The sequence below is a fragment of the Calonectris borealis genome, chromosome 6 (genome assembly GCF_964195595.1).
Source record: "Calonectris borealis chromosome 6, bCalBor7.hap1.2, whole genome shotgun sequence".
Lineage (NCBI taxonomy): Eukaryota > Metazoa > Chordata > Aves > Procellariiformes > Procellariidae > Calonectris > Calonectris borealis.
Window position 1 is genome coordinate 38,360,620 of NC_134317.1, and position 25,471 is coordinate 38,386,090.

The 25,471-nt window shown below is 39.8% G+C and overlaps 1 protein-coding gene across 2 annotated transcripts in view; it reads left to right on the top strand.

Annotated features, from left to right (window-relative positions):
- The first annotated feature begins 2,640 nt into the window (after positions 1-2,640).
- The window catches only part of NCKAP1 (NCK associated protein 1), a 61,645-nt gene continuing 38,814 nt past the window's right edge, over positions 2,641-25,471 (top strand). For both annotated transcript variants that reach the window (XM_075153701.1, XM_075153702.1), the window contains exons 1-2: positions 2,641-2,825; positions 15,312-15,422. In XM_075153701.1, the coding sequence (XP_075009802.1) occupies positions 2,718-2,825; positions 15,312-15,422 (219 nt within the window). In that variant the 5' untranslated portion in view covers positions 2,641-2,717. The remainder of the gene's footprint in view (positions 2,826-15,311; positions 15,423-25,471) is intronic.

The window sequence follows — 25,471 nt, forward strand, 5'->3', positions numbered from 1 at the left end:
CCTTCTAATAAGCAGTAAGTGTTTAAAGGCAAGAGGAAAAAATGCATGTTTTGTAGTTCCAAACTTGACACCAGTCCTGACACTCAGGTTAGCAAGATGCTGCCAATTATGTGATCAGCGGTATCTTGTGTCTGCGTGGGCAGTAACATCTTCTATCACTGAGTTTTGAACTGGCCTTTCATGTCTTTCTCTGAGTTGAGATATGGTACTCTTCTCTAATCGGGTCTTGGCACCTCGCTGATACCTTTGCTGAAAAAACCCTCATTTTGTGGAGGGTGGTAAGGGACACTCTGTACTTGAAAACATCTGGTCTACTTTGTCAGGCTCTACTTAAAAAGGAGATTATTTTTTGATTTAATGTATCTGCTTGCATGTTAGAAGAGTATTGTTAAAAGTCTGTGACTAAGCACATTGCAGTGATAATTCAGATAATTGATTTAGTATTAGGTCTGTATGGCTGCATGGTAGTAAAGATTCCTTGTATCAGAAATTCTTGTTTACTGATATTGATCCTTTCCCTATTCCGATATTCAGTATGTTTTCAAGAAATGCAGCTAACTCAGCATCATTTGCGTTAAAAAAAATTATAGCAACCAGAGGTGCTCCTTATAATACGATCTTGTTAACAGCCTCATAAATAGTGTGGGAGTTTAAAAACAGGATGCTCCACCATTAATCCAAAGGAGAAAGAGTCAGTCATTTTTCCCTTCTGTGCCTCAACCTGCTATCTGTGCAGTGCGGAGAGCAACTGCGATTGCTTTCATGTTGAAAACTACGTTAGTAGTTACAGAGAGCTTGAAAGTTCTCCAGCGAGCTCTGTAAGCGCAAACTTTACCAAAACCAAGTGACTTTGACTCCATTGTAATCCATAGTTTTTCTACTAATTCCAGAGGAAGAAAGATTGGGGTATGAGATCATAGATGATTCAATATGACGCACAAAAACTCCCAATGAACTGTCATGATGTTTATATCATTCCACTTGGTTGGCTCTATATAAATTACAAATTCTGTGATTATTAATGTTTGAAACTTCCAGAAGACTCAATATGGCTGAAAAATAATTGAATATGGAATTAAAAATGGGCTGCTGTTGTTTTAGCTGTAGGTGAGAAACAAAAAAATTGCTCTCGGCAATAGTATTTGTTCTTATTTTGCAGTGCAACTATGTGGGAAACATCTTTATTGCAACTAGAAATACTATATTTGATATTTTTTAAAAATTAATTAATAATAGAGGGAAGATACCTTGTGTAAAAATATTACTGGAGATATTATTCATGAAATACTTTGAAATTACATAGCATTTTATGCTTTACAAATTTAAATAGCGATTTGAATGTTTCTGATGTTTTCCAAAGACTCCAGTAGTGAAAGGTCAGGTCTAACCTAATTAATCATTTCGACATTGTTGCTAGGTATTCCTGACGCTTGGACACAAAGCTGAGGCAGAAAATCATCTGATAAAGGCCAAAGAATGAGTCAGTAGCAGACTTAGGACTGGAACTCTAAGTTCTTGCTTCCCAGTTTCATTCTGAATCATAAATTATCTTGTAGCTGCTAAAGTGAAGAAGGAGGTCAGTAACCATTTAATTACATTTAGGCTTCTCACATTCATTTCTATGCTTTCTAAAATCTATTAGTTTAAAACCGCTAAAAGACTGAGATTGTCCGATTCTGATTTCTAATGTGCAAATGCAAACTGAAAATTAAATAGAAGTATTAATATGCAAAAGAGGCACAGATGGCAGTGCCATTATAAAAAAAAGAGATTAGAAGGTCAATTCTTAAGCCCGTCTCCCATTAACTAGGCTCGGGAGCCCTGCATCCCAGCTGGTTGTGCTGGCCGCTCAGCAGCGCGACCCTCCCAGTAACAGGTTGCAGGAAGGGATAGCTCTCGTGGAAGCCTCTCGTCGACATTCACGGCACGGAATTCCCACTATTCCTTAAAAATACATGCTTTCAATTCCCGTGGCTTCAAGAGAAACAAATAGCAGGGGTGCGAGTCATCCAATCGGCGAGGCGGTGTGTCTGTGAACTGGCCGTACATGGGTCTAGAGCAGGGGCCCAGGGCAACGGGGCCCTCGTCAGCGGCTGGGGCCGCGGGCTCCCCATGGCCCCCACGCCATGGGTGTCCCTGCTCCCCGAGCCCCGCCGCAGGCGCGCCGGTGGAAGCGCCCTCGGAAAACGGGGGTCACCGGCGATGGTAATTGTGTCAGTATACACCGTGCCAGGCTCCTCCGCGCGCCAGGCCTTGATCTCAGTCGATCAAGTGAAAACATGGGGTTTTGTGGCAAGCCTTGGAGACAAATGAACGGTCTTCGTGCTTTTGAAGCACGCCTTGGGATTCCACCTGAAATGCAGCCCAACGGGTCTGCTCTTCAGCACACAGCAAAAGGAACCCGCCAGAAGACCCGCCACCGCCCGCAAGCGCACCTCACCTCTGCACCCGCGCTGTTCGGCGGCGCGGCTGCGGCAGAGGGCGGCCCGCAGCCCCCGGACGCCGAACTCCCTCCCGCGGCGGCAGCCGCCCGCCCGCAGGGGGCGGCAGAGAGCTGCGCCACGTGACGCGCTGCGCGGCGCCGTGGCCACGCCCCGCGGAGGCAGCAGCGAGCCAGGCCGGCGGCGGCGGGAGGCAGCGCCGGGCCGGCGGCCGCGCCACGGCGGGGCTGCGAGCGGCGGGGCGCGGGCCGGGGGCGCGGAGCGCGGCGGGACAGGATGTCGCGGTCGGTGCTGCAGCCGAGCCAGCAGAAGCTGGCGGAGAAGCTCACCATCCTGAACGACCGGGGCGTCGGCATGCTCACCCGGCTCTACAACATCAAGAAGGTGCGGGGGCCCCGGCGGGGAGGCGGGGGGAGGGACCGCCCCGGCGCGATCCCCGCCGACGCCCGCCCGGGCCCCGGCCGGCCCGGCGCTCCGCCGCCGCCGCGCGGCTTGCAGCTCCCCCGGCCGCGCCGCGGCCTAGCTGCGGGGCCCGAGGGGCAGGGCGGGGAGGCGGCGGGAGCTGCGCCGCCGCCGCCGCGGTCAGGCGCTCCGGCCCGGCCCGCCGCTGCGCCTCCTGTGGGCCCGGCGGCGGGCCGGGGCTTCCCGGGCGGCCGCCGCCTCGCTACCTGGCGGGAGGGAGGGAGGCCCCGTGCTGCGCGGCGCCCGCAGGCCCGGCGCCCCCCGCCGCAGGGCCTAGGCCCGGCCCGGCCCCCGCGGCAGCCGGTGCCGCCCGGAGCCGCTCCCGCCCCGCCGTGCGTGAGTCACGGGAGCCGGGAGTGGGCTGCTCAGCCCGGCTTTCGCACGCCGAATTGCGAAACCTGTCTCTACCGAAGGGAAGGGTTCGGGGTAAAATTAGTAAGTTTAATTTCAATAAGTTCGAGGCGCGCGGTTGCTTAGCAGCCCCCGGCGCGAGATGGAGCAGATGTTGGAAGCTGTCGTGGGTGCCAGAGCTGCTCCCCGCCTTCCCCAAGCGAGGAGGATGGGTGTCGGCAGCGGCGAGCGGTTCGGCGGCGCGGGACGCTGCAGGTCTCGGTGCGGACGGGCAGGACGGGTTACGCCTCCGCGCGCGGCTAATTTCCCTTCTGGAGGAAATCGTGGTGCTTTCCGATGTGGAAGGACGTCGTTCGTGGCCACCCCCGGCTCCGGGCGCCTGTTGTATCCGTACCAGCTTAATTTTCCGAACGTGCGGTACATCATCTGAACGTGTACGGCTGCTCAATCCACTTCCAGTAATGAATATTAGGATTTTATTGCTTTGTCTTGAACACAATTATTTCTGAGAGGTTTTTCTTATTTCAAAGAAAACGTTAGCTATCACATTCAAGCAATGAGCATACCTTTGCAGGTTTAGCACGTTAAAATTTCTGTGCCATTCGTGTGCTGGGTTCAGCTGACCTGCGCTGCAGCAATAGCAGAGGGAGTCTGAGAGTTTTAGGTGCTTACTTGATCACTCGGACTTCTGAACCCCGGTTTCTGTCAGGAGTCATCCTGCCTATCAGATCTGAGCTAAAGGATGTGTTTTGTCAAATTGTTTTGCTCATATGGGAGATTTGTACTCTAGAAGTAGGAAGGGCTACTTGGCTGTGCCAAGTGCAGTGTTGATTTTAATTAAGGTCGTGTTTCGAGGAAAAGAACCAAATGATTGGAGTATTCAGAAGTCAGTGTTGATCCAAAGCAATGTCAGTAGATACGCATTCGAGTGTTTCTGCAAATCTTCACTGGTGTAAATAAAGCATTCTAACTAAACTATTGGAAGTTCCTGTATTTCCAAAATAGAAGTGAGGTTCCTTTTAGTTTGCAGTTTTGTATGTTGGAAAATTGCTTCAGCTTAGTAATTGTAACAATATAATCACACTTTTAATTCAAAACAGAAATTCCCTATTTATGGGGAAAAGCATCAAAAACGGGAAGGTGCTTGTTACGCTTTGAGAGAAGTATACCGGGGAAAAACAGGCTAGGGGAATTTCGCCTGAGCATAGCGGTGTGCTTTGGGGGCAGAAGGCAGGAAATGAGACAGGAAAAGTTAAACCTCGTCTTGACATACAGCTATGCCTTACCCATTGTGTGTGCGGACTCTGTTTTCATTATCAGTGTTCCGATTTGGGGACACTTACTCATGTTAAGCGGTCCCGTGCCTACAGACACGGTTCCGCTGGCATGTTTAGATGGCAGAGTCCTGAGCACGTTTGCCCATATGGTGGTGGTAGCTTCTGCCATTACTTGCATTAGCGAAGTGATGCAAGTGGCTAGGTTCTCGGTAGGGGAGTATCAGCACTAGAGGCGATGCCAGTTTTTCCTGCAAATGCCATGAACTGAGTCCAAAATTGCGTAGGTCTTATATACAGAGAGAGAGGAGGCATGTCCAAGCGGCTTGATTATTGTGTGACGTATGGTTTTGTAAATCTGGAGATGTCCCAGACACAACTCTGTATATTTGTATAGTGATTTGTGACTCAAATAGTTGTTTTCTTAAGCCGCAGCAAGTACTGCTTGACAGTGGTAACTAGCTAGCTCTGGTGAGCCCCAAAGTCTTGGGAGTGACTACTGTGTTTTATTGCGGATCTCTCTTCAGACCAGCTGCAGCATAGCTGGCTGCTTGGAGCACTTTATTTTTCCTTATTTCTTTTTTTTTTTTTTAACTTTTCCCCTCTCTGAAAACAGTCGATTCCAAACCTGCTGTTCAAGATTCTCATAGCTTCCTCCATTGAAGATGATATCGAAACTCAGATTAGTAGAGATAACCACACAATATGTGGTATTGCGGTTAAAGGAAATGGTTAAGACTATTTTTTAGTAAGAGGAAGTGAGAGGTGAAGTATTTGTAGCTGCCTTGCAGATTGCTGTAGATGCTGTCTAGGGAGTAGAGATTTTAAAGGATTAAGAATTTTCTTGACTCTTAGAAACAAAGCAGGAAAATTTTACTTCCCAAGGAATTACAGAAGTTGTTAAAGGCAGTTAGAAACTTGATATTTATACTTCATCTTCCTATATAAATTTCAGTTTTGATGCCATTGTGCTTATAGCTGTTAATTGTTCATCGTTTCCTGTTTAATGACCTTCTGTGCTGTTGTTGTCTTCTGAAATAGTTTAAAGTTTGTTGTTTTTAAGATAGAGTATCTGAATGTATGGGGTTTTGCCTCTGAGAGTGACATGGAAAATACGAAAAGTGGAGTTACCAAAGTCGTAGTGGATGATGAGACAAAACTTGCATTTGATCAGTATGGAGGTGGATTTTTTGTTGCTGCTATTATTTTGAAGGATGATCATTTTGCTTGCTGCTTTCAGCCGTCTTTTGTACTGGGACCAGTATTAGTCCTGAACTTGGAAATCTTACCGTTGCGTTTTCTTTCCTGGTTTTTCTTCTACTTTTTAAGAATTTATCCTCAATTATCCAGGCTAGCAGTTGTGTTATTCCTTTTCCATGTAACTCTTTTGTTATTACTTGCCTACAACTAAACCTCTATAAATCAAAGACAGCAGGGGTTTTTTCATGCCATCCTGGCTCACGTGAAGCTTGAATTTTGTGGTTACCTTTCAGAGCAGACTGAGACTGTGTTGGTAAGCTTTGTGTAATGCTGCCAGTACTGTCAGATAACTGTATTGTTCAAGAGTGGTGGCAGAGAAATAATTTTGTTTTCTGTGGGTGTGTCTTTTGTTTGTTTGTAAAGCCCTTGGATACCGGGAAGTATTTGCAATAAGAGTTTTCATCTTAAAATACCTGAAGTATAGATTTAGCCAGAGCAAATCAAGAGAGTGTGATTTTGATGAATGTCGAAGCAGTGCTACTGTAAACAGAACTGCTAGGGATAAAAGTTAAGGTTTTGAATTATTTAGAGTATATGTTATTCAAACATGAGGAGACTGTTATTTAGCATTAATTGCCTTGCTAGCAGTATTCTGTTGTTCTTCACGGTACAGGTTTTACATTTGTGTGCAAAATTTTTTCTTTGGTGATTACATAGTATCTGAAAAATAAGAATTTTAAACCAATTCTTAGATACGAACTGCATAACCAAACCAAAGTCACAGATAAGGAACAGAGTAAACAAATTCAGCTAAAGCCCCTGCAAATATCTTTACTGTTCCAAACTAAAAATGCGGTCCCAATCCTTTTGTGAGCACCACATGGCTTAGTATGAAGCCAGATTTAAAATCACTTAGCAGGTGATTCATTGCCATTTAGTTCTTTAAAGGTGCAATAGTGGGAATATTGGATTTTTACCTGTATTGAGCACGTTACTTGCTACCATTTTAAAGACTGAGTACTTTTTATTTTCCCTATTTTCTCTTCTACAGCAGTTAAAGTACATACTCTTTTCAAAAGAGCAAGAGAAAGCATATGCTGTGAGGGAAAGAGGAGGTCTGCATCAAGTCTCCCATGGTAAAACGATGACAAGTTGACCAGATCAGCCAAGGCTGAATAGAGGTCAGATCTTACTTCATCAGCCTTTTACGCTGCTCATGAGATTGTGGTGAGGAAAAAGATCCCAAAAGCTCTGAAACTGGACTGGAGAAGACTTGACAAAGTCTAAACATTGCAGGGGAGAGTTGTAAAAGCCAATTGATAAAGTGTACTGTTTTGCTCAGGCAATACAGCGGTTCTTGAGGAAAAAGTAGGAGAGATTTTAGGTGACTGGCAGAACATGGAGAAGTTTCCAATCTGAAGTTTGGAAGGGTGTAGGATTAGATCACCCTTTTGACACTGAGCTCTGTGCTGGAGTGCAGAGCTTTGAGCTGAGAGGAAAAGCTCACAAATAATCTCGTTTTGAATTTTAAGTTTGGTATCGGAAAGAACAGATAATGTCTTCAGGTCATCAGGAAGTATCTTGGGGTGGAGCAGTATTGCTTCCAGTGCTTGATAGATGTCAGCAGTTCTTTAAAGGTTAAGATGACAGTATATGTTGGTCTATTTGTGTTTGTGATCTTGGAGGAATGTTCAGAATACTGTCCCGCTGATAAGAAGATGAGGATACCCCAAACAAACTTACAGTCAGTGCTGGCAATAAAAATAAATTAATAAAATTCCTTTGCTCAGGAAGCAAACACAAACTGATGATACCATGTCATGTTATTTTTTTTAACTCAGAAAAGCAACTAATTTTGTAAAGAAACAATGAGACTTCCTAATACAATATAAAAATATCCCATGATATCTTCTAAAATATACAGAGAGAAAGCCAGGTGGATTTATCCTTTTGCATCAAGTGTAGACGCCCAGAATTATCTTGCATTGTTTCTCTGTTTACAAATATGAATTGCCTAGCCCCAGTTCCTGTTCGTTTGCCCTGCCATATGTTGACACAAAAACAAATCCAGTTTAGTTGCAAGAGATTTTTAAGATTGTGTGCAGAGGAGAGGCAGCTAAAAAGTCTTAATAGCTCACATTTTAGATTCAGAATAGTCAGGGAATTCCCATGGCCTTGCTTTCTTTTATTAAGATGTTACTTTATAAATTACATTTAGGGAAAGTTTTGTGGCAGTGAAACTTCTCTGCATTTTTTTTTTGTGCGTTTCACCCGCCCCATATTTGATTAATAGAACCAAGTGCTTACTTAAACAGGTGCTACAAACACAAGAGGACAATGTGAATTTATCACTGTGCAGATAGTGTCAAACCAAGCATATTTCTTTCATTGACGAGGTGACAGGTCACTCTAGTATGGACAACTTAGTAGAAATTTTACACCTTGACCTTGGCGAGGCTGCAGACATTATCTCATCTGATTGTTCTCGTGAACAATCTAAGGAGGTACAGTCTGGGTGAAATTGTAATGATGAAAGCAGATGGATAACCATATTAGGGAACGGTTACGAAGACCTCATCGTCAGATCGCGGTTCAGCAGGGTCTCGTTGGGGCGTGTCTTACCTCTGCTTCCAGTCACTCTTTGTAGTGACAACCTAGATAATGACTACAGTGTGCTTAATAAATTTCTAGGTAGGAAGCTGGGAGAAGCTACAAAATAATGAAGAACCTAATTGGAATTCAGTTTGAGCTTAACAAATTGTAGGTATGGTCTAACAAACGTGGAGGTGGCTGAGCAAGTATGGTTGTAAGCTATTTTGTGATTAGTGAAATTTAAAATACAAAATGAAAAGTAATGAGATGGCAGGTCTGTAGAAAATAGAGGTTAGGGACATGCCAGGGCAAACTCAGTTTTGCTGAAAAAAAATCAGGGACGACATGAGGTTTTATAAATGTGTGAGCAAGATAATCTGAAAGTGAAGGAAGTAATCCTTTTGCTCTACATGGCATGCATTGAGACTCATTAGAAATGTATCTAATTCAACACACTTTTCAAGAAAGATGCAGACAAACTGGAGAAAGTCCAGAGCAGAATAATAAGAAAGACCAGTGGTGCAGAAAATTTCACCCATTAAGAAAATGGGACTTTTTTTTAAAGTCAATTAATAAGTGATACAAGTTTTTAAGTATTTAGGACTGCTGTAGAGAGAAGGGGAATAGTTTGTGCAATTCAGTATGGCCACAGAGTTCAAGAAGTGATGGATTAAATTGTAGCAAGAAAAGTTCAGTTTAGATCTTAGAACTTTCTAACGAAAAAGATAGTTAAATATTGGAGAACACAGTGAGAATGTTTTTGAATGTAGCCTGTTGGAGACCTGTAAGTAAAGATTTGGCAGACATCTCCCAGGAGCGACATAGATCCTGCTTTGGAATAGGAAAGTAGGGTAGGCAATTTCTCAAGGTCCTTTCTAGCCTTTCCTTCTGATTTCACATGAGTTTACATATTAATGGGTTGGATCTCTGAGTAGAGATACACTAGGATTTAAAATAAAGTATATACTTTGGGATTCAAGACCCGCCAAATAATGAATAATGGTGGGGAAGATGTCTTGCTTAGCTCTAGGAAACATTGGACTGGCTTTTAACACCTTTAATTGTAGTTTTGAATTAATATGAAAGTGCATTATCTTTCAAACTTTTGAACCTTCATGCATGAAAAATGCAATAGCTGTTAAATTTATAGTAATTTTGAGCCATATTTTGGATCTGTCCAAAGCCTTTAGAAGCTGTCCAAAAATTAGTTAACTAGATTTCTTCTGATTCCCGATCCTGATTGGATCATGGGAACAATACAGTTCTGAATCTGTTAGCATAGTCTATGTATAAAAAATACAGGTTTACCTTTTGTGCAAGTGTCATTTATGTAACCGCAAACATCGGTAATGTAATTTACTTGGTACAAGATTACCCAGGTGATACTGGTGTAGGACAGTTAAATTTTAGCCATCGAAAGTATTAAACTATACTCCAATAATTTGTCCATGTGTGACCAACTAATTCTTGCATCTGCTTGCATAGCTGTTGAGAGGGACAAGGCTTCATTCACAAAGCTTATCTGGGACCAGCCTGTACTTAGACTTCCACAAAACCTAAAATACAGCAAAGCAGCTGTGGTAGGCTTCATCAGAGATGTTAAGGCAAACGTAGTCTGAACTGTTTCCTTACGTATTCGCCATTCAAAGCAGCGCTTTATTGATCATTTACCTCTCTCTCCTTCTCAGGAGTTTTGCTTTTTCAAAATTAGAGTTTGTCAGTTTGTAATCTCATTATTTTAAATACATGACAGAAACAAAGAATATATAATACGTTTTATCCTACAGAAATCTAGAGTTAGTGATGAACCTGTCTCTTTGAATGTTTCTTTGCCGTGTATTATTTAGTATAATTTATAGGATGCATAGCCGCAAACCAGGCATTCAAACTTATAGATACATTCTAGGGTGAAGTCTTTAATGTCAGCAGCTATTACAAGGGAAGAAGATCGGTTTTACTGTGCATGCCTTTCTTGCATGTCAAGAGAATGTGCTGTAGTAAACTGTAAATGGTACATACAGGAGTTTTTCCCATTTTTTTAATACGAGAAAACTTAGTGTATTTCCATTTACTAATGAAAGTTAACTAGCTCAGGGGGATGGCATATTTTTTGCTGTTGTTAAAATTCCATCAATTTTCTGGTTAAATTAACAGAGTTTTTAAGTGCACATTCATTTGTAAATGAAACTTGAAGGTGAGGTGATTTGTTGACTAAGATCTATTTCAGTATGTTTTGTCACAGTCCAGTGGAACTGTGCTCAGCAGAGTTTTATCTCAAGTCCGCAGTAACAGTAAATCAAGATCTCTTGAAGTAATAAAAACATGTTAAATTGCAAAATATGGCTTGTTTTATGATCATCTTCTGGTGCAGGAGGTGTTGGGGATGAAAATAGGAAATTACTGATTCAGGTGGCTCTGTTTCTCTTGTATTGGGAAACAGCCCTGCTAATCATTTGGAATAGGTTGGGCTTAGCATCAAAAAGAAGGATGTAAAAGGTATTTCCATAACACAGTAACATATTTAGGCTTTTTTTTAATCATCCTACACCATGTAACTCAAATAATATTTCCCAATGTTCTTACTCAAGGACACCTGGCAGATTTAGGTAAAAAGCATGAGTGAAGTTTAGGTTTTCTAAATGCAAGTTTGCACCCTGCGCATACTGTGCAGTGGCACTGGCTCTTGACAATGATTGTACCTGAACAAAAACTTCCCTTTATTCATGTCACATCAGCTGGTTATATGTAATAATTTTGTTGATGGGTGTTTTTTTGTTCTCATCCAATATCCTTTGTCCTCAAGTAGGAAGTAAAATGTTAGGCTTTGATTTTTGCAGTGATAGCTGTAACTGTATTGGGGCAAAAGGTCTCTTTGCTGTATCTCTTAATGTTGGAGTACTCTGGGCCAAAGGCAGTTGTACTGGATTCTGTGTTCTTCTTTAGAGGCTACTTATCTTAAATGTAGACCTTAAGCAGGTTTTTGTTGTTGCATATTTTCTTGTTGGCCGCTTCTGAATGAGTACAACCTAGAAAGTGAAGCTATGTAGTATTCTTCATTTTCAAAGTGGAAATAGCATAGAAGAACCTCATAGTATCAAGTGAAGACTGGAGTTTGCATTTTTAAAAATAATAATAATCTGGTTATCTAGATTATTAGGGTAGGTAGGAAAATGCTGCTTTAATTCAAAATGTATGGCATAGTGACGCATCTCTAAACAGTGCATGTAGTCTGATCTGTCTTACCTGAAGTTTGATGGCCTGTGCATGTGATAGCAAAGATGTATTCTGAATAAGGAACCTCTTAGCTACAGAAATCATGTTGTTCTTGTTAGAGTTGGATGCACAGAATCAGATCAGGAAAATATGTTCACTTAATTGCAGGGTACCATTCTAAAGTGCTGAGGAAAGAAATGCTGTGTAACTTGGTAGAAATCCAGTGTAGGAGTCCTTTTTAGGTTATTTTTTTTAATTACTTAGATTAGTCTCTAATGGTAGCTTTGCATCATCCTTTTCAGCATAACTGCTTGACAGCTGTTTAGTAGTGTACAAAGGAATTTAGAGATGACTGCTGGGAAATTCTTTCAGTATAATATTTCAGGGCTGAAGCAGCTGGAATCCCATAGTTTCAGAGCTGTTTTCCATGAATATTGCACTAGTAAGAACATTTTTAATTCTTGAATTTCTTTTTAATGCTCAAAAAATGTAGCCATTCTGTGTTGGTTTTTTTTTTTTGAAGATAAGAAATGAAAAGAGGTTATTGCAGCCCATTTAGGGGAAAAAGTGATATTTGAGGCTGATTGAGAAAGGGCTGCTGCATTTGGCTAATTCTCAAAAATCTATTTGAATGCTGGAAAGCTCTATATGGCAAAGTGATCTTTGTATGTTGTACCACGATGTTCCTGCCTATTACAGTACTGACAAGGGATTTTGTATTGACTAGTACAACAGTGAAAAGCAAAAGCTATCTTTCTTATCTGTATTCTAAGACCATTGCCCTCAATGTCTTTGTTCTTTCTACAGTGCAAAATTGTGGTTATGTGCCTTATCACACTTTCACACTTGTGCGAAAGCGCTAGGATTGGAGTTTGTATTTTCATTCTTCTATGCTTTCTAGAGTAAACTGTGGTGAGCTTGAGCTTCATAGGTCTGTTTGCCATTTTAGGAGAGGATTAGCTTACGTAGACTGCTTTACACGCGATGCTGAATGCAGGTGACAGTATGGATGAAAACTGTATTGATGCAAGAACAGCTAGTAATCAGATAATACCAGTTCTTAGAAAGGAGCCCAGATGTGTGTAATACGGGAGAGGGAAGGAAACAGCATTGACCCACTCGTTCGGTGGTGTCTGTTGTCCTCTTTCTGTCCAGTCCACATAGGTAGGCTTGTACAGCTTTTTAGAAGCTGGAATTTTGAAATGTATGAAGGATACCTTTAACACTTCATATCTTGCAGCAATTTTCTTTCTTATCTAATGATCAATCTTGTGTAGTTTATTAGTAGGAAGAATTACAGTTGCTTTAAGTGTGATGTTAGCAAACAAACAATGGGAAGGAGCAAAGCTCTCTTGCATGTTCAGATATATTCAGGGGGATTGCCAGTTAGACTGAGGATAATATTCGTCATCTCTGGGAATTGAGTTCCTGAAGCCAAACGAAGATGTGCATGTTAGTGTTTTCAGACATCTGTTTCTGTGTGAATGATCTGTGTGTAAGGGCCTGGGTAGAACATAATTTTTAGTAAACATTTTGGAGAGCTGATTTATAGGAAGAAAAACATGTGTTCCTAGGAAAAATAAGGAGTGTATGTGGAAGTAATGTTTCAATTCAGACTGAAAACATTGGGAAGTCAATGGTGGCAGATATCTCATCTCCTATATAAGAGCAACCATATTGGATTTTAATAGGCCACAAATATATGTTGTCCATTAAGCTGTTTTCTTTGCTTGTAATCCTTCTGTTAGTAGAGAAAGTTATATAATGTGTGGCAAGGACAGAAAATTGAAGTACTCTGACACAGATTCTGACAAACCCATGACATCTAGTTAGTTAAAACTTCATAAATTTGAAGCGTGCATTGTTTACTTTTTTGACGCCTGTTTACAGTCTAATTTTTACTTTTGAAATTGTATAAAGGCTTTAAGGTGTGTACAGAATAAAGCTTCTGTGGCACGTGTTGTTTGCTGCTGTAAGAATGTCGAAGCAACTATTTAATATCTAATTGATAATGTGGATGTTGCTGAATTTATTTTCATTATAAATTCCTCTTGGAGCATTATAGATGTCACGTTTTAATAAAATTTAGTATTTTTGTGGGAAAATTAGGAAATGTGAGAGTTTTGGTATTAGAGTAGTACTTTAGCATACATCATGATGGTCATATACTGCTGGTAGGAGTTTTAGAAACTTACAATAATGACTCTTTTGTTTTTTTTTTTTCTTGGCTACCGTTTCTTTTTCAGGTATGTAAAACTTCACTGAGTTTCTCTCCTTTTTTCCCCTGTAGTTGCATGTGATGTTTGTTAACTCCTTTTTTTTCTCTCCCTACCTGAACTTAGTTTGGAAATACTATTAGAAATTACATGTTTCAGCATCTAAGCAGCACTTTGCGCAATACTAAAATTCTAATAAGTACGTGTAAAGTTGTTTGTGAGTATTAGAATAATCACCATCCAGTAGAAAGTATGCTGCCTAGAGTAACAGATGATGGTAATGTTCTCTTGGATCTAGGTAATAGTGTATTAGTTCACTGAAATGTAACATATTTTAGAAATTAAGAGTAATTTGTTCATATGTAATTTTTCTCTCTTTTTATTACACTGCTTTCCCAGCAAGGACAAGTTTGGAAGGTTTGCAAAGCTTTTCACCTTCCCTTTGCCCGCTTGCCCGCTTTCAGAATCGGTCTCATACTCCATGACCTCTGTCTCTACAGTCCACAATTCAGTCATAGAAATCAATGTGGAAAAGTTTTTAAATGAGCTGTCATTCAAGTTCACTATGTTGCGTAGAAATGCCTAGCATGTAATTTAGTTTTGCATGAGACACGAAACTCCTTTGCAAATCCCTATGAGGACTATAAAGCTAAATGAATATTTGAGACAAAATACAATTTGAGCACAAATTTTGTCATGTAAGTAATGCTGCTTTTAGTATGTTTCTCCAAACCAAATGGTGTAGCATGGCTCGCTAGTCAGAGTAGTTGAGAAGGAGTAGTGTGTCTGACAGCATGCACTGTAGCTGGCAAAAGTAGGTGCTTCGTCAGTCGTTCGTCCACAGAAGCTGTTCTGATGTGTCTATGTAAGTTATTTGAGAGACTTAGCGCTTAGTTGCGACTTCTGTTCAAATCAAAATTTAATGAAATTTCTTGATTGCTGCTTTTAAAGCACAGCCTATGCTACTGTAGGAGTAAAGAAAACGATCAAAACTTGAGTTCTTAATCTAAGGAAATAGGATACTTCACGCAAGTACTGGTGGTTTTACTGTGGGATGGAAAATTGTCTTGCAGTTAACAATTTAAAGAAACATTAAATGCAGATTGGTGGTGGGGCTTTTAGTTTTGTTTCACAAAGGATAGTTTAATCATTTGATGTGCCCAGCACTGTCCTCCACAGATGATGACATGATTGAATTTTCTAACAGTTTATTAACTCCAGATGAATACAACACTACCTCAAACCAGGAATAGCATTAAAAGGAAACCATTTTTTTTCTCCTTCTTTTAGGATTGTGTTATTTCCCTCACTGCTGTTCTGCACTAACTGCTTTGATACTTCCATGCATCTTTTTCAGTAGAAGAGCATCTTTGTACTGTTTCCCATTGCATATTTCAGCTGTGACAGTCCCTGCACTTTGCCTTTCATTTTATCACCTGCTTACTAAAAACAAACAAGCAAAAAAAGAATCTTTCTAGTTTGTCTTCAGATTTGCAACTATCACTTAGCTTTGGATGGATGATTGTGTTTTTACTTCATTTTTTATTGTATTTTTTTTATAGGCATGCGGTGACCCCAAAGCCAAACCGTCCTATCTTATTGACAAAAACCTGGAATCTGCTGTCAAATTCATAGTCAGGAAGTTTCCAGCAGTAGAAACACGCAACAACAATGTAAGTAACTAAATGGCTATATAAGTATTTTTCTCAATACCCTTCAGCACTCGTTGTTCAAATCTGTGAGGTTTTATGTGTTCTTACAAAGCTCATAAAGTATTGATGCTGACAGTTGCAGTTGGAATATAGTTGTTGATTCAAATGTCTGACAGGATACTTCAGAAAGAACTGTCTCCAAAGAGACAATATTATACTCTAATTCTGGATTGGTTTTGTTATGATAGGACACTTTCTGTTTTTCTTTTTGCCTGCTCTCTTCTGTTCCATTTCAAAGAATTGTCATTGGGAAGTAATCCTCAAAAAAAATCATGCCTTACTTTGATAGCAGAAATTCTTGGTGACCAGACTGATTGCAGAAGATGGAAGTTGCATAACTTTATTTGTGATGAGACCTGACCAGCAGATCAATAAAAGGCACCTGACTGCAAAGTGGGAAAATTTGTACTTTACAGGTGCTCGTACCTTACAGGTGCCCTTGCTGCTGGGGTCAGTCCCTGTGGGAATAAAGAATGCTTTAGTATATAAGGAGAAACCTTGTGAAGTACAAGAATACGGAAATATAATTGTTTCCTCTTGAGATGTAGTGAGTTCAGTTGCAGTAGGAAATTATTTTTCACCTGAGTGATCCAGTATTGCTGAATTTGACTTTTGTAGCCTTTTAGAGATAATTAAGATTATTACAGGTAGGCTTTTTGGCAGGTGATGTACACTTGTTTCTCTGTTTCAATTTGAAAGTCAAGGGAAAGATTTTTGTTTTACCTGCTTATATTTCTTTCCAAAGGTGGAAAGTGGAGGTAGGTGTTGGGTTTGCATGTTCCCGCATGCAACTACTTGCATGTGTGCTTGAGACGTTTAGGCTTGCTTTAAGCATTCAGGTTTCTGCAGAATGGTAGTGGTAATAGCAGTGGGAATAACTAGTTTCTTTTGCAATGCCATCTAGAATTTCTATGTAATGTCTCCAGTAATACTAATGAAAAAAGAAAATCAGAAAAACTTTCCCTTACAGAGGAAACTATTTCAGTAACAATGCTTCCTCACTTTAAAATTTGTACATGTTTTGTACTGTTTAATGTTGCTCATCTTTGTATTGGATTTGATTATGTTAGTAACAACTATGGCAAATTCTTTATCAAAGTTACGTAAAAATAGTAAATCCTTTAAACCGAATTTGGTAAATGCTTCCGTATTCTCTAAACTTCAGTGGGAGATCTACTATTAAAAGTTAAAGATTATGTACGTAGAATTTGTTTAATGCAGTTGCATGTACGCTCTATATGTCTTCCAGTTGTTGACTATGAATTTGGAGCTTAAGTAATGATAGGTATTTAAGGATTTGGTACTGTGAAGTTTATGGAAAGAGATCAAAGCTAGCTTGATATGTTTTGACAATCACAGTTTCTAAAATAGGACGTGCTCATAATGTTTTGTCATTGCCTTGTGTTTATTTACCGTCAGCCAGCCAGGCCTGTGTTTATTAAGCACAGTTATCAAAAGCCTACCCTCTTTATGTATGAGCACAGTTTAAAGTAGGGATTTTGAGTTTTAGCAATAGGCAGCTGGGGTTTCCCTCCCTGCGGGCAGAGCTGACGGCAGCTTGCTTGTCTTAGTTATTTACAGATGTTTTTCTGTAGTGTGTCGCATCTCCCAAGAGAAACCTTTACCCATAACAGACAAAAGCCATGTCATGTGCAGAGAAAGTTCTAGTTCGATGTAAGATAAATTTTTGTTTGTAAACCTTAGCTTCAGAAAGGCATAAGCATCTGGCTTCTGGTCAGGAAGATGTTCCCCTCCTTGCTCTTCCTCTGTCTCCCTCCTCCCGCTGGCCAACAACCAGCTCACCATATATTAGGAGGGCACACCAGTGGAGTGTGAAACGGGTGATCAGAGATTTAAAAGGGCAAGAAGCTTATTGGAACAAGGACACATCAATTAATGAAATATTACAAAGAGTTAGTACAGGGGAAATAGTTGAGAAATCATAACCTGTGCTTCCTCCTTGAAGTGAAAATTCCAGGACAGCCTTTCAGGGAGGATTTTGGATTTTGTATGTTCAGCTGCAGCGGTTGCCATAGCTTAGCATTGTGCATCTATACAGTTAGTAATATCTGTTGACATGGCAGTAGGTGACGTTGCTAAAGAAGCTTGCATGCAGTGAGGGAAGCAGTGGTGCTTGCTTGTTGGATTTTTTTGACCTATTCTTAGCTGCTAGTTTGTTTTTTCAGGTGCCATCGTTTACATTGTTTTGTGTCTCAGAGGTGAACAACACATTTTATTGAAGAGTATGAGCAGCCTCTGCTGTAATCAGAGAGATACCTGATCTTGAAAAGCCTGCATTTTTAGTCTTTTGAATCAAGTGATTCTGTTGTGTTTGCTATTGATAGCTTTATTCACCGAAAATACAGCTCCTGGTTTTGTTCCTCCTTCGGTGTTTGACGTGCTGAGTCAGACTAGAGCGATGTCTGACAATCGCTGATTCCCAATATTGTAGCAAGAGTGAAAGTTTATGAGCGGTTCAAACAAAAATGAAATGCCCGATGAATCCTTGCTGACCAGGCTGAGAAATAAAATGGAGTAGTTCATCTTCCAAAGGATCGATTGTAGATAACTCTGGACCTCATCAGTTCATAACTCACTCTCTCCCGTTGTCCGAGGGCAGTCCCTGTGATCTCTTACACTTGCCCTTTCTTCTCCAATCACCATCATGAGCCATATAACCTTGAAAATGTGCAGTTTGAAGATTGAGCTCTTAAATCAACTATTAATGATGTTGGCCAGCAATGTAGTACTGCTTAATAGTGTATGAAACACCTGCAAAGGAGGGAGTGTATGTAAACAAAAAATTTGAAGGATTGACAAAGTGAGAAACAAACATTTTAGAGTCCTATTTGAAAAGGAAACTATATAATAATAAAAAGTATCTATCTGCTGTGTTTGGGAAACCTTAGTATTTATATTTATTTTAAATTGACTAAAGCTTTGCTTTCAAAAAGCCTTCTAAATTGGAGAAGCCTTCCAAAAAGCTTTATAGCACCACCGTTCTTGGTCAGATCAGTGATCTATCAGGATAACATTTATTTTTCCTGAATTTCATTGTCTAGCTGCAGGAAGTACCAAAATAAGGGTTGCAGAAGCAGCCTGATTTTTCTGAAAGTTTTTTAGACCTCATCCTCTTACAAGGCATACAGGCAAGGTTCTCGCCACAGGGAAATCGAAAGAGAATATACCGAACTCCGAAGAGATGTAGTAGGACCTAAAAATTACTCTCTTCTCAGTCAGTGCTAACATTTAATGCCATTGTAAAACCAGAATAAAATACTTCACGATGGGGAATTGGAGATGCAGGGAGAAAAGACACAGATTTCTGTAGATTGTGGGTGGGGTCTGAAAAATCTGCTGCCTGCACAGGTAAAGCTCTGTGTCCGTGTGTGATGGAGCTAGCCTCCTTTCTACTTTCCAAAACACCACATACGGGAAGTAGTGAGAATATCTGCCTTCCTTTTTGAACATATGTTTTTCTTTTACTCAGATTGCTCCTCAGCAAATTCCCTGTAGAAAAATTTCCTATATTTTTAAATGTCTGCTGGAGAAGTTGAGGCTTAGTCATTGCTTAGCGGTAAGCAGACCGGTGAAACATTACTCAGAAGTTTGTAAGTGTATGGTTAGTGGGAGAAATGTCCACGTTTTCCACATGCTGCTAATCTTCATCTTTTAGTAGCTCTCTTCTCAGTATTGTGCGTATTAATTCCATTGTGTTTTGTATTGACTACATATTCAATTTCCTAGGAGATAGTATTTTGGGGGGTTATTTCCCTGATTTAATTGTAATAATTTTCTGCTGTATTATGTCAGCAGGGACTGGAAATAAGATCGTGTGAGAGGAGAGTACAAGCGATGCGAGCATTTCCAGCCTGCCTGGGTTAGAATCTGTAGATACGAATTAGCTCACGTTACATTTTTACTTTTTCTTCATGGGTGTGTTGGCTTTTTCCTCTTAGATCCCAGTATGTATGTTTGGTCTGCTTACTGTGTCCTTCACAGTTTCACTTCATAGTGAGCTGGTTGCATAGCAAATTAGCTGGATGTGGGAAAAGTGGTGTGGGCACAGTGTGGCTGCACCTCCTTGGCCAGAGCTTATTAGAAGACATCAATGAATGCTTTTATTAAGTGCTTTCTTCTATAATAAAAATATTGAAATATGCAGTTTATAACCAACCTTAATTTTTAATTTGTGATAGGTGCTTCCAATAATTAGATTTTTTTCAAAACACTTAACTAAATACAAATAATCATTTGCTTTTTGAAGTATTCCTTTCAGCCCTTGCAAGGGGTACAATGTCAAAAGGAAAATGTCGTTCATTTGTTTGCTTATTTCTAATGAAGCTTTTAGTATTGTAGTTTGCACAGTGCTAGTGAAGATAATTTAGAAATTCTCTTCCAAGGAAAAATCAGGGTCTCAGCCATGCTGCCTCATGTATTGGTAATTCTTTTTCTCTAAAAAACTTTTGAGGAAATGATAGGGTAATTAACACCTATGGCAGCAGATTTCTTAAGATTAACTTAAGCAAAGTAACTTAAATCCCCAAATTCAGTAAATTTAAATATTTTTCCCCAGTTTTCTGGAGTTCTAGATCCCCCGAGTCTGGGAGACTCGATTTTTCAGACACCGTATTGCTTACCTAAGCAATAAAAACCCAACTCCCTATATTCCACCACAAAACTAACTGGGCTGCTTTTCCAGGTAAGAGGATGCGGTGCTTTCCTTGCACGGCTGCCTGTTCAACTCTGCTCACTACTGCTCAAGAACTTAGAGTGCTGAAGGGGCTGCAAATGAGATAGGTTTTCCAAAACTCAGCAGGGCAGTAGTTTGGTTTACAGGAGATCCCCCTGCATGAGTAAAGCCAGCCGACAACTAACTAGTCTCTGTTCAGCTTTGTACAAGCAGTTGAGATTTCTTATGCTTGAGAATAGGATGTACTAAGTTTATTTCAGAAGAAATTGCAAAATATCTGCAACAAAATTTTACCTACATTTTTACTAAAAATCATTCAGAATTGAAATTGCTTTGGTAATGCCTTGCTCCGATACAACCATGCTACTGTTCTGATTCTGTACGCAGTAATATGTCTGATGACTTCAGTTGTTGCTTGCATAAGACTGACTTCACAGCTTAAAATGACTTATGCTATAATATAATCAGAGAACAGTATTTAAAATTTTTCAGCCTAACAGACATTTGAAAGTGAGCATTTTTTCACAGCGATTCCAAAAGGTAACGTGAAACCTTGAAATCTCTTTAAAATGTCACCAAACAGAACTGTCATAACATAACTTGCTTTTTTCAAAATCGTAAGCGCTGTCAGCAGTGATGTTTATATTCGTGGCTTAACCCTTGATTGTGCATGAATTTGAGGTGGAGTAGCATCCAAAAACAATTTAATTTTTATCATTATTTGTAATAAGTCATTGTAGTACACTGCTGTAAGTCAGGTCCGTCCATACGAGTCACTTACCAAGGTAAACCAAACTAGTCATGTGCTTGGTAGTGTATGCGATACCTGCAAAGGAGTGAATGTTTGCAATACTTAACCTGTTTTCTTCATCCATTAAAACTGAAATCCTCTTTTGATTTGATGATTGACAACTTAAGAGCTTAAAGAAACAAAAAATAAATACCTCATTAATACCTAAACAGTATTTTAGTTAAGCAGTGTTACTGAGGTGGCATTCCAAAATTAGTTTTCATGCATTTTAAGTAAATAGTTCTTTATGATTTCATGACATAAATGTAAGTATGCAGGCAGCTAGAGATACATGTCCAAAACATTTTTATCTATAGAATAGCACAGGCGAGACTCTTATTCTGTAAATAGGTGCCTTGGAGATGTTAAGACCTGTGGCCAAAGCTTGTATGATACAATAATATGTAATTAGCCTAGTGTAGGAATTACCGTATGAATTTATGTAGAAGAAAGTGAGAGAATGAGGAATCTGTTCCTTATGACTGACAGGTAGATCAGTTTTTAAGAGGAGCCTCACTACTCCCGATTGTTTGCCATTATTAATAACATGGTCAACCCTGGGGACAGTAACAGTTGTGGAGGGTTATGGGTGGGTATTTCCTTTTCCAAAGAGTTAACTTAGTGCTAGAAACTTGAAAACAGACCAAAAATAGATCTTGCAGTAGACACATTAGTTAGTAAACGTGTTAAATATTCTATTACGTCTTTTTATATGCAGCGTGTCACTTCAGAGGCTGCTTTTAATTGGAAATAACTAAACCAAGGACATATTCATCATTCTACAGTTAATTTACAGAACTTAAAACTAATTTTCTTCATTTGATTAGATCCTTTTTTCTCTCCCCACCGTTCTGCTATGGATTTTGTAGACACAGAACTTTGTTCACAGGAGTTGAATTTTTAAAATCTTCATCTTAAGACACTACAGGTGGCAAGCATAGTGAGTGTAATAAATGACCGTAAGAATACTGACAGTGATTATTTACCCCTAGCCCCAGAATTTTAACAGTCAGAATTTGTAATACTGCTTTTTGGGGCTTATATTCCAACTGGTAAGATTAAGTTGATGGTGTTTTCTCTGAGGACATTGTAATATCTATGGCGTTGGTTTGTAGAAAACAAATACAAGTTTTTAATGATCATACTTGCAGGAAAAATACCACAGTGATGTAAGGAGGAGAAAATTCCCCTACCTCCCATCTATTAATGGATGGTGAAATAAGACATTTATTCACATACTACTGCTACCAGTCAAATGAATATGATAATAGTTACAGAAGTACATTCATCCTCTGGTTTTCCACACATGAAACTCTCTGAACAACCTTTTCTAGTTGTCTCGTATTTTTCCTCTGCCTTCATATTAAATACGTATTTATTCACCATGTTAATACGCCAGCGTCTGTGTCATTACTTTCTTGTCTCTGAGCCATTGTGTTCATGTAAGCTTTAAGTGAGGCTGTCTTGGACTTTCTGATTTGTTTTTTGCTTCTTTTAATGTGCTTCTTTTAATGTACTTTCTCTGTGTATGTAATCAGTTGCGTAAAGATTTTGGGGGTTTAACATGAAGAAAGGACGGGACAAGACAGCTTGGTAAGGATCAGTTCCTCCTCTTGTAGATAGCATACTTGACAAAGTGTCAGCTTCACTCTCTGGCACTTAAAATCCCGATTTATAAATAATATTCAAACGTGATTGGAGATGTGATATTTTGTTTAGAGACAAAATAAATGATTTCAGATAAATTATTTCATTTTTTTTGATCTTGCTATATTATGGTAAAATTTCTACAGCTTTTCGTATGTCTTAAATCTAATTCAGCTCATTCAACAAAAATACTGTTGTCCTTGTTCGTATTATTTGTTCTTCAAATTCTTTAAGAATAAATAAAACAGTTATGTCTGACCAATCAACAAGGCATGGTTAGCTATAGTGAAAATAATCTTTTGATGCTAGTAATGTTTTAAGAGTTACTTCTTCAGCTTATCCTATTTTAAAACTTCTGTTGAATATTGGAAACGGAGATATTTGCTGATAAATGGAATTGCAGGCTAAGGAAAAAAGCCTCAAACCAAATACAAAACGATATAGCACCAGCTATTTCTTAACAGCTGTTAGGAAATCAGTAATGGAAATTTTTGTTGCAGTGGGTGTGGGAAGAGCTACACCCACATTCCTGAGTGATAAAAATGCAAATAAACATCCAAGACCCTACATGCTGTAAGCTGTACTTATAAACATCACTGATCAGGCTGTGCTGTATGAATTGAACTGTTGGCACCATACTGATTTAACAGTGATTACAGTTGATACATTGTTTTACTTTGATACATACATTTTAAATAACAGCTTGCTTGCTCAACACTCAGAGTTGAAGAATGATCACCTTAACTCAGTACGAAAGTTTTAGCATCATTTAAGTATAAATATTTCTGGGAATACAGGTAACTGGTTAACAGTGCACAGCAGTGATTCCTTAGTTCTTGAGTGTAGTGAATATCTCCCTATATTCTCTTATTTCATGTGCAGCTTCACAGAATTTCTGAAAAAAAGATTATTTCTTTTGCAAGCACAGTTCCCAGCACCGTCTCCCTTTTTGCCGTATCCGCCCACTTCATGTATTGTGGCCCAAATGTGTTGTGGCTTTGAAACGGCCGTGTCCCCCAGAAGCGGACGCTCAGTTGCTGTTTGTTACACCGCACACAGCTCTCGCGTACAGCAGCCTATAATCTTGATAGTCTGCCTGGGCATTGCACCTTGTTTCGCGTGAGTTAGGATCGCGGTAGGAAATGGTTGTTAAAGCGTGCGTGCAGTTGTAATGCGAGTTTGGTTTCATTGTCTTTCTGCACTAGAATTATTCCTATTTCTGAACGATAGCACGTGGTCTGTTCCTGAAAAATCATGAAACGAGTCGTCAAGTTCATCCAGTTGACACTTGTGTTCGTGGCAGAGAACAAACGCTATTTCTGCTTGGTGTTTGAAAAACGAATCACTTGCAATAAACGGTGTAAACGACAGGGTCAGGATGAAGATTAAAACCAAGCATCGTAGGCGATGGATGTTCGTCGCGTAACAGCTGTTGAGTGGGGCAGCAGCCCTGAAAGGACGAAGGGCGCTTTCCTGCGGGAGGTCCCGAGTACAGATGCAGGCTGGCCCGAGGGCTTGCTGCTGCTGTGCAGACCCGCGGGAGCTCCGGGCTCTGCCTGCGGTGGTGCTGGATGCTTCATTCTCTGAGCACAAGGCAGTTACAGCTTAAGGTACACGCTGGGAAAGGTAGTAGCAAATTCATACCGAGGATCAAAATACAATTCATAGGACTTAGATTTGAAAGCAGCAGCAGTTTAAATGGAAATAACCTATTTCCTAGTGCATGAGATGACCAGGACAAGTTACAGAATAAACGCATGTACTTGCTCCCACTTCTCATTTAAGTCCCAGCTGATGACTATGTGAAAGAAACTTAGATGTTACATAGGGCAGGCATTCAAAGGCGGACCTTCAAAGTTAAATCCTTTGCTCTGGTTTAAAGGTAGGCAGGAGTATTTTATAATGTAGCCATTCCAGTTTGCTTGTAACTCTGTATATGCCTGTCACCCTTGGTTATAATGGAAGTCTTTTGGCTCAAGGCTTCTAAAAATCATAATCGCCTCTAAAAATTCAGAGGAAAGAAGCAAAAATTATCTTATATAGTGGTTCAGCAGTAGTCCAGGCAGTCTATTTTTTGAATTTGGAGGAATTTCAGTGCTTTACATGAAACTGAGAACACAGAGCACAGCTTTATAAAGAGAGGGAGATGAAGAAGCATATTCCGTTCTAACCTCTCATATGAAAATAAGCTAACCAATTTGAAACAATTTAATCTTTCTTGTAATTGATTGCTCTTGCTGAGAAGACAATCCTATTTAGCTTGATCAGTCTTTAAAATCTTGCAGCTTTTTGGAGGGCACTTTTTCATATTGAGTGTTATGACTGCTTTAACTCACTTCATCTATCAGGAAAGAGACTTAATTAGTAGCTGGATATTGTGAGTTAAATAATTGGATTCTTGCAGTGCTGTGAGGCGGTAATGCATAGATAAACAGAATGGCTGTTCAGTAACAGCTGCTTTTTTTGTGTTCTTAATTGTAATTAAGTGATCTTTCTGGTTCCTCCAGAAAATTTTGAAAAATACAGAAATTAAATGATACTTCATTGTCTGTTTGAAAAATAAAAAAAAATCCATGTGAACTATTTTATGCCTTTGTATTCACATTTGCCTCTTCCATTTTATCCACCAGTGTCTAATGCTAGTGTTTTGCTTCTTTTTTGTTTCTTTATTTTGTTGCTTTTGTTTGAATGTATTATTGTGTTTATATGGAACTGGTCAAAGAACCGTTACTGTATTTTATGTTTGTATCTACATTTTATTTTGCATGCTTAACGTGGCTTTGCCTGGATATTCTTTTTGGTAAGTTCAGAATTTAAAAGCATAATGTTTTTCTGTAGTAAAGTTTGTAACCTGCCACCTTCTTTTCTCCCACCTCAAGT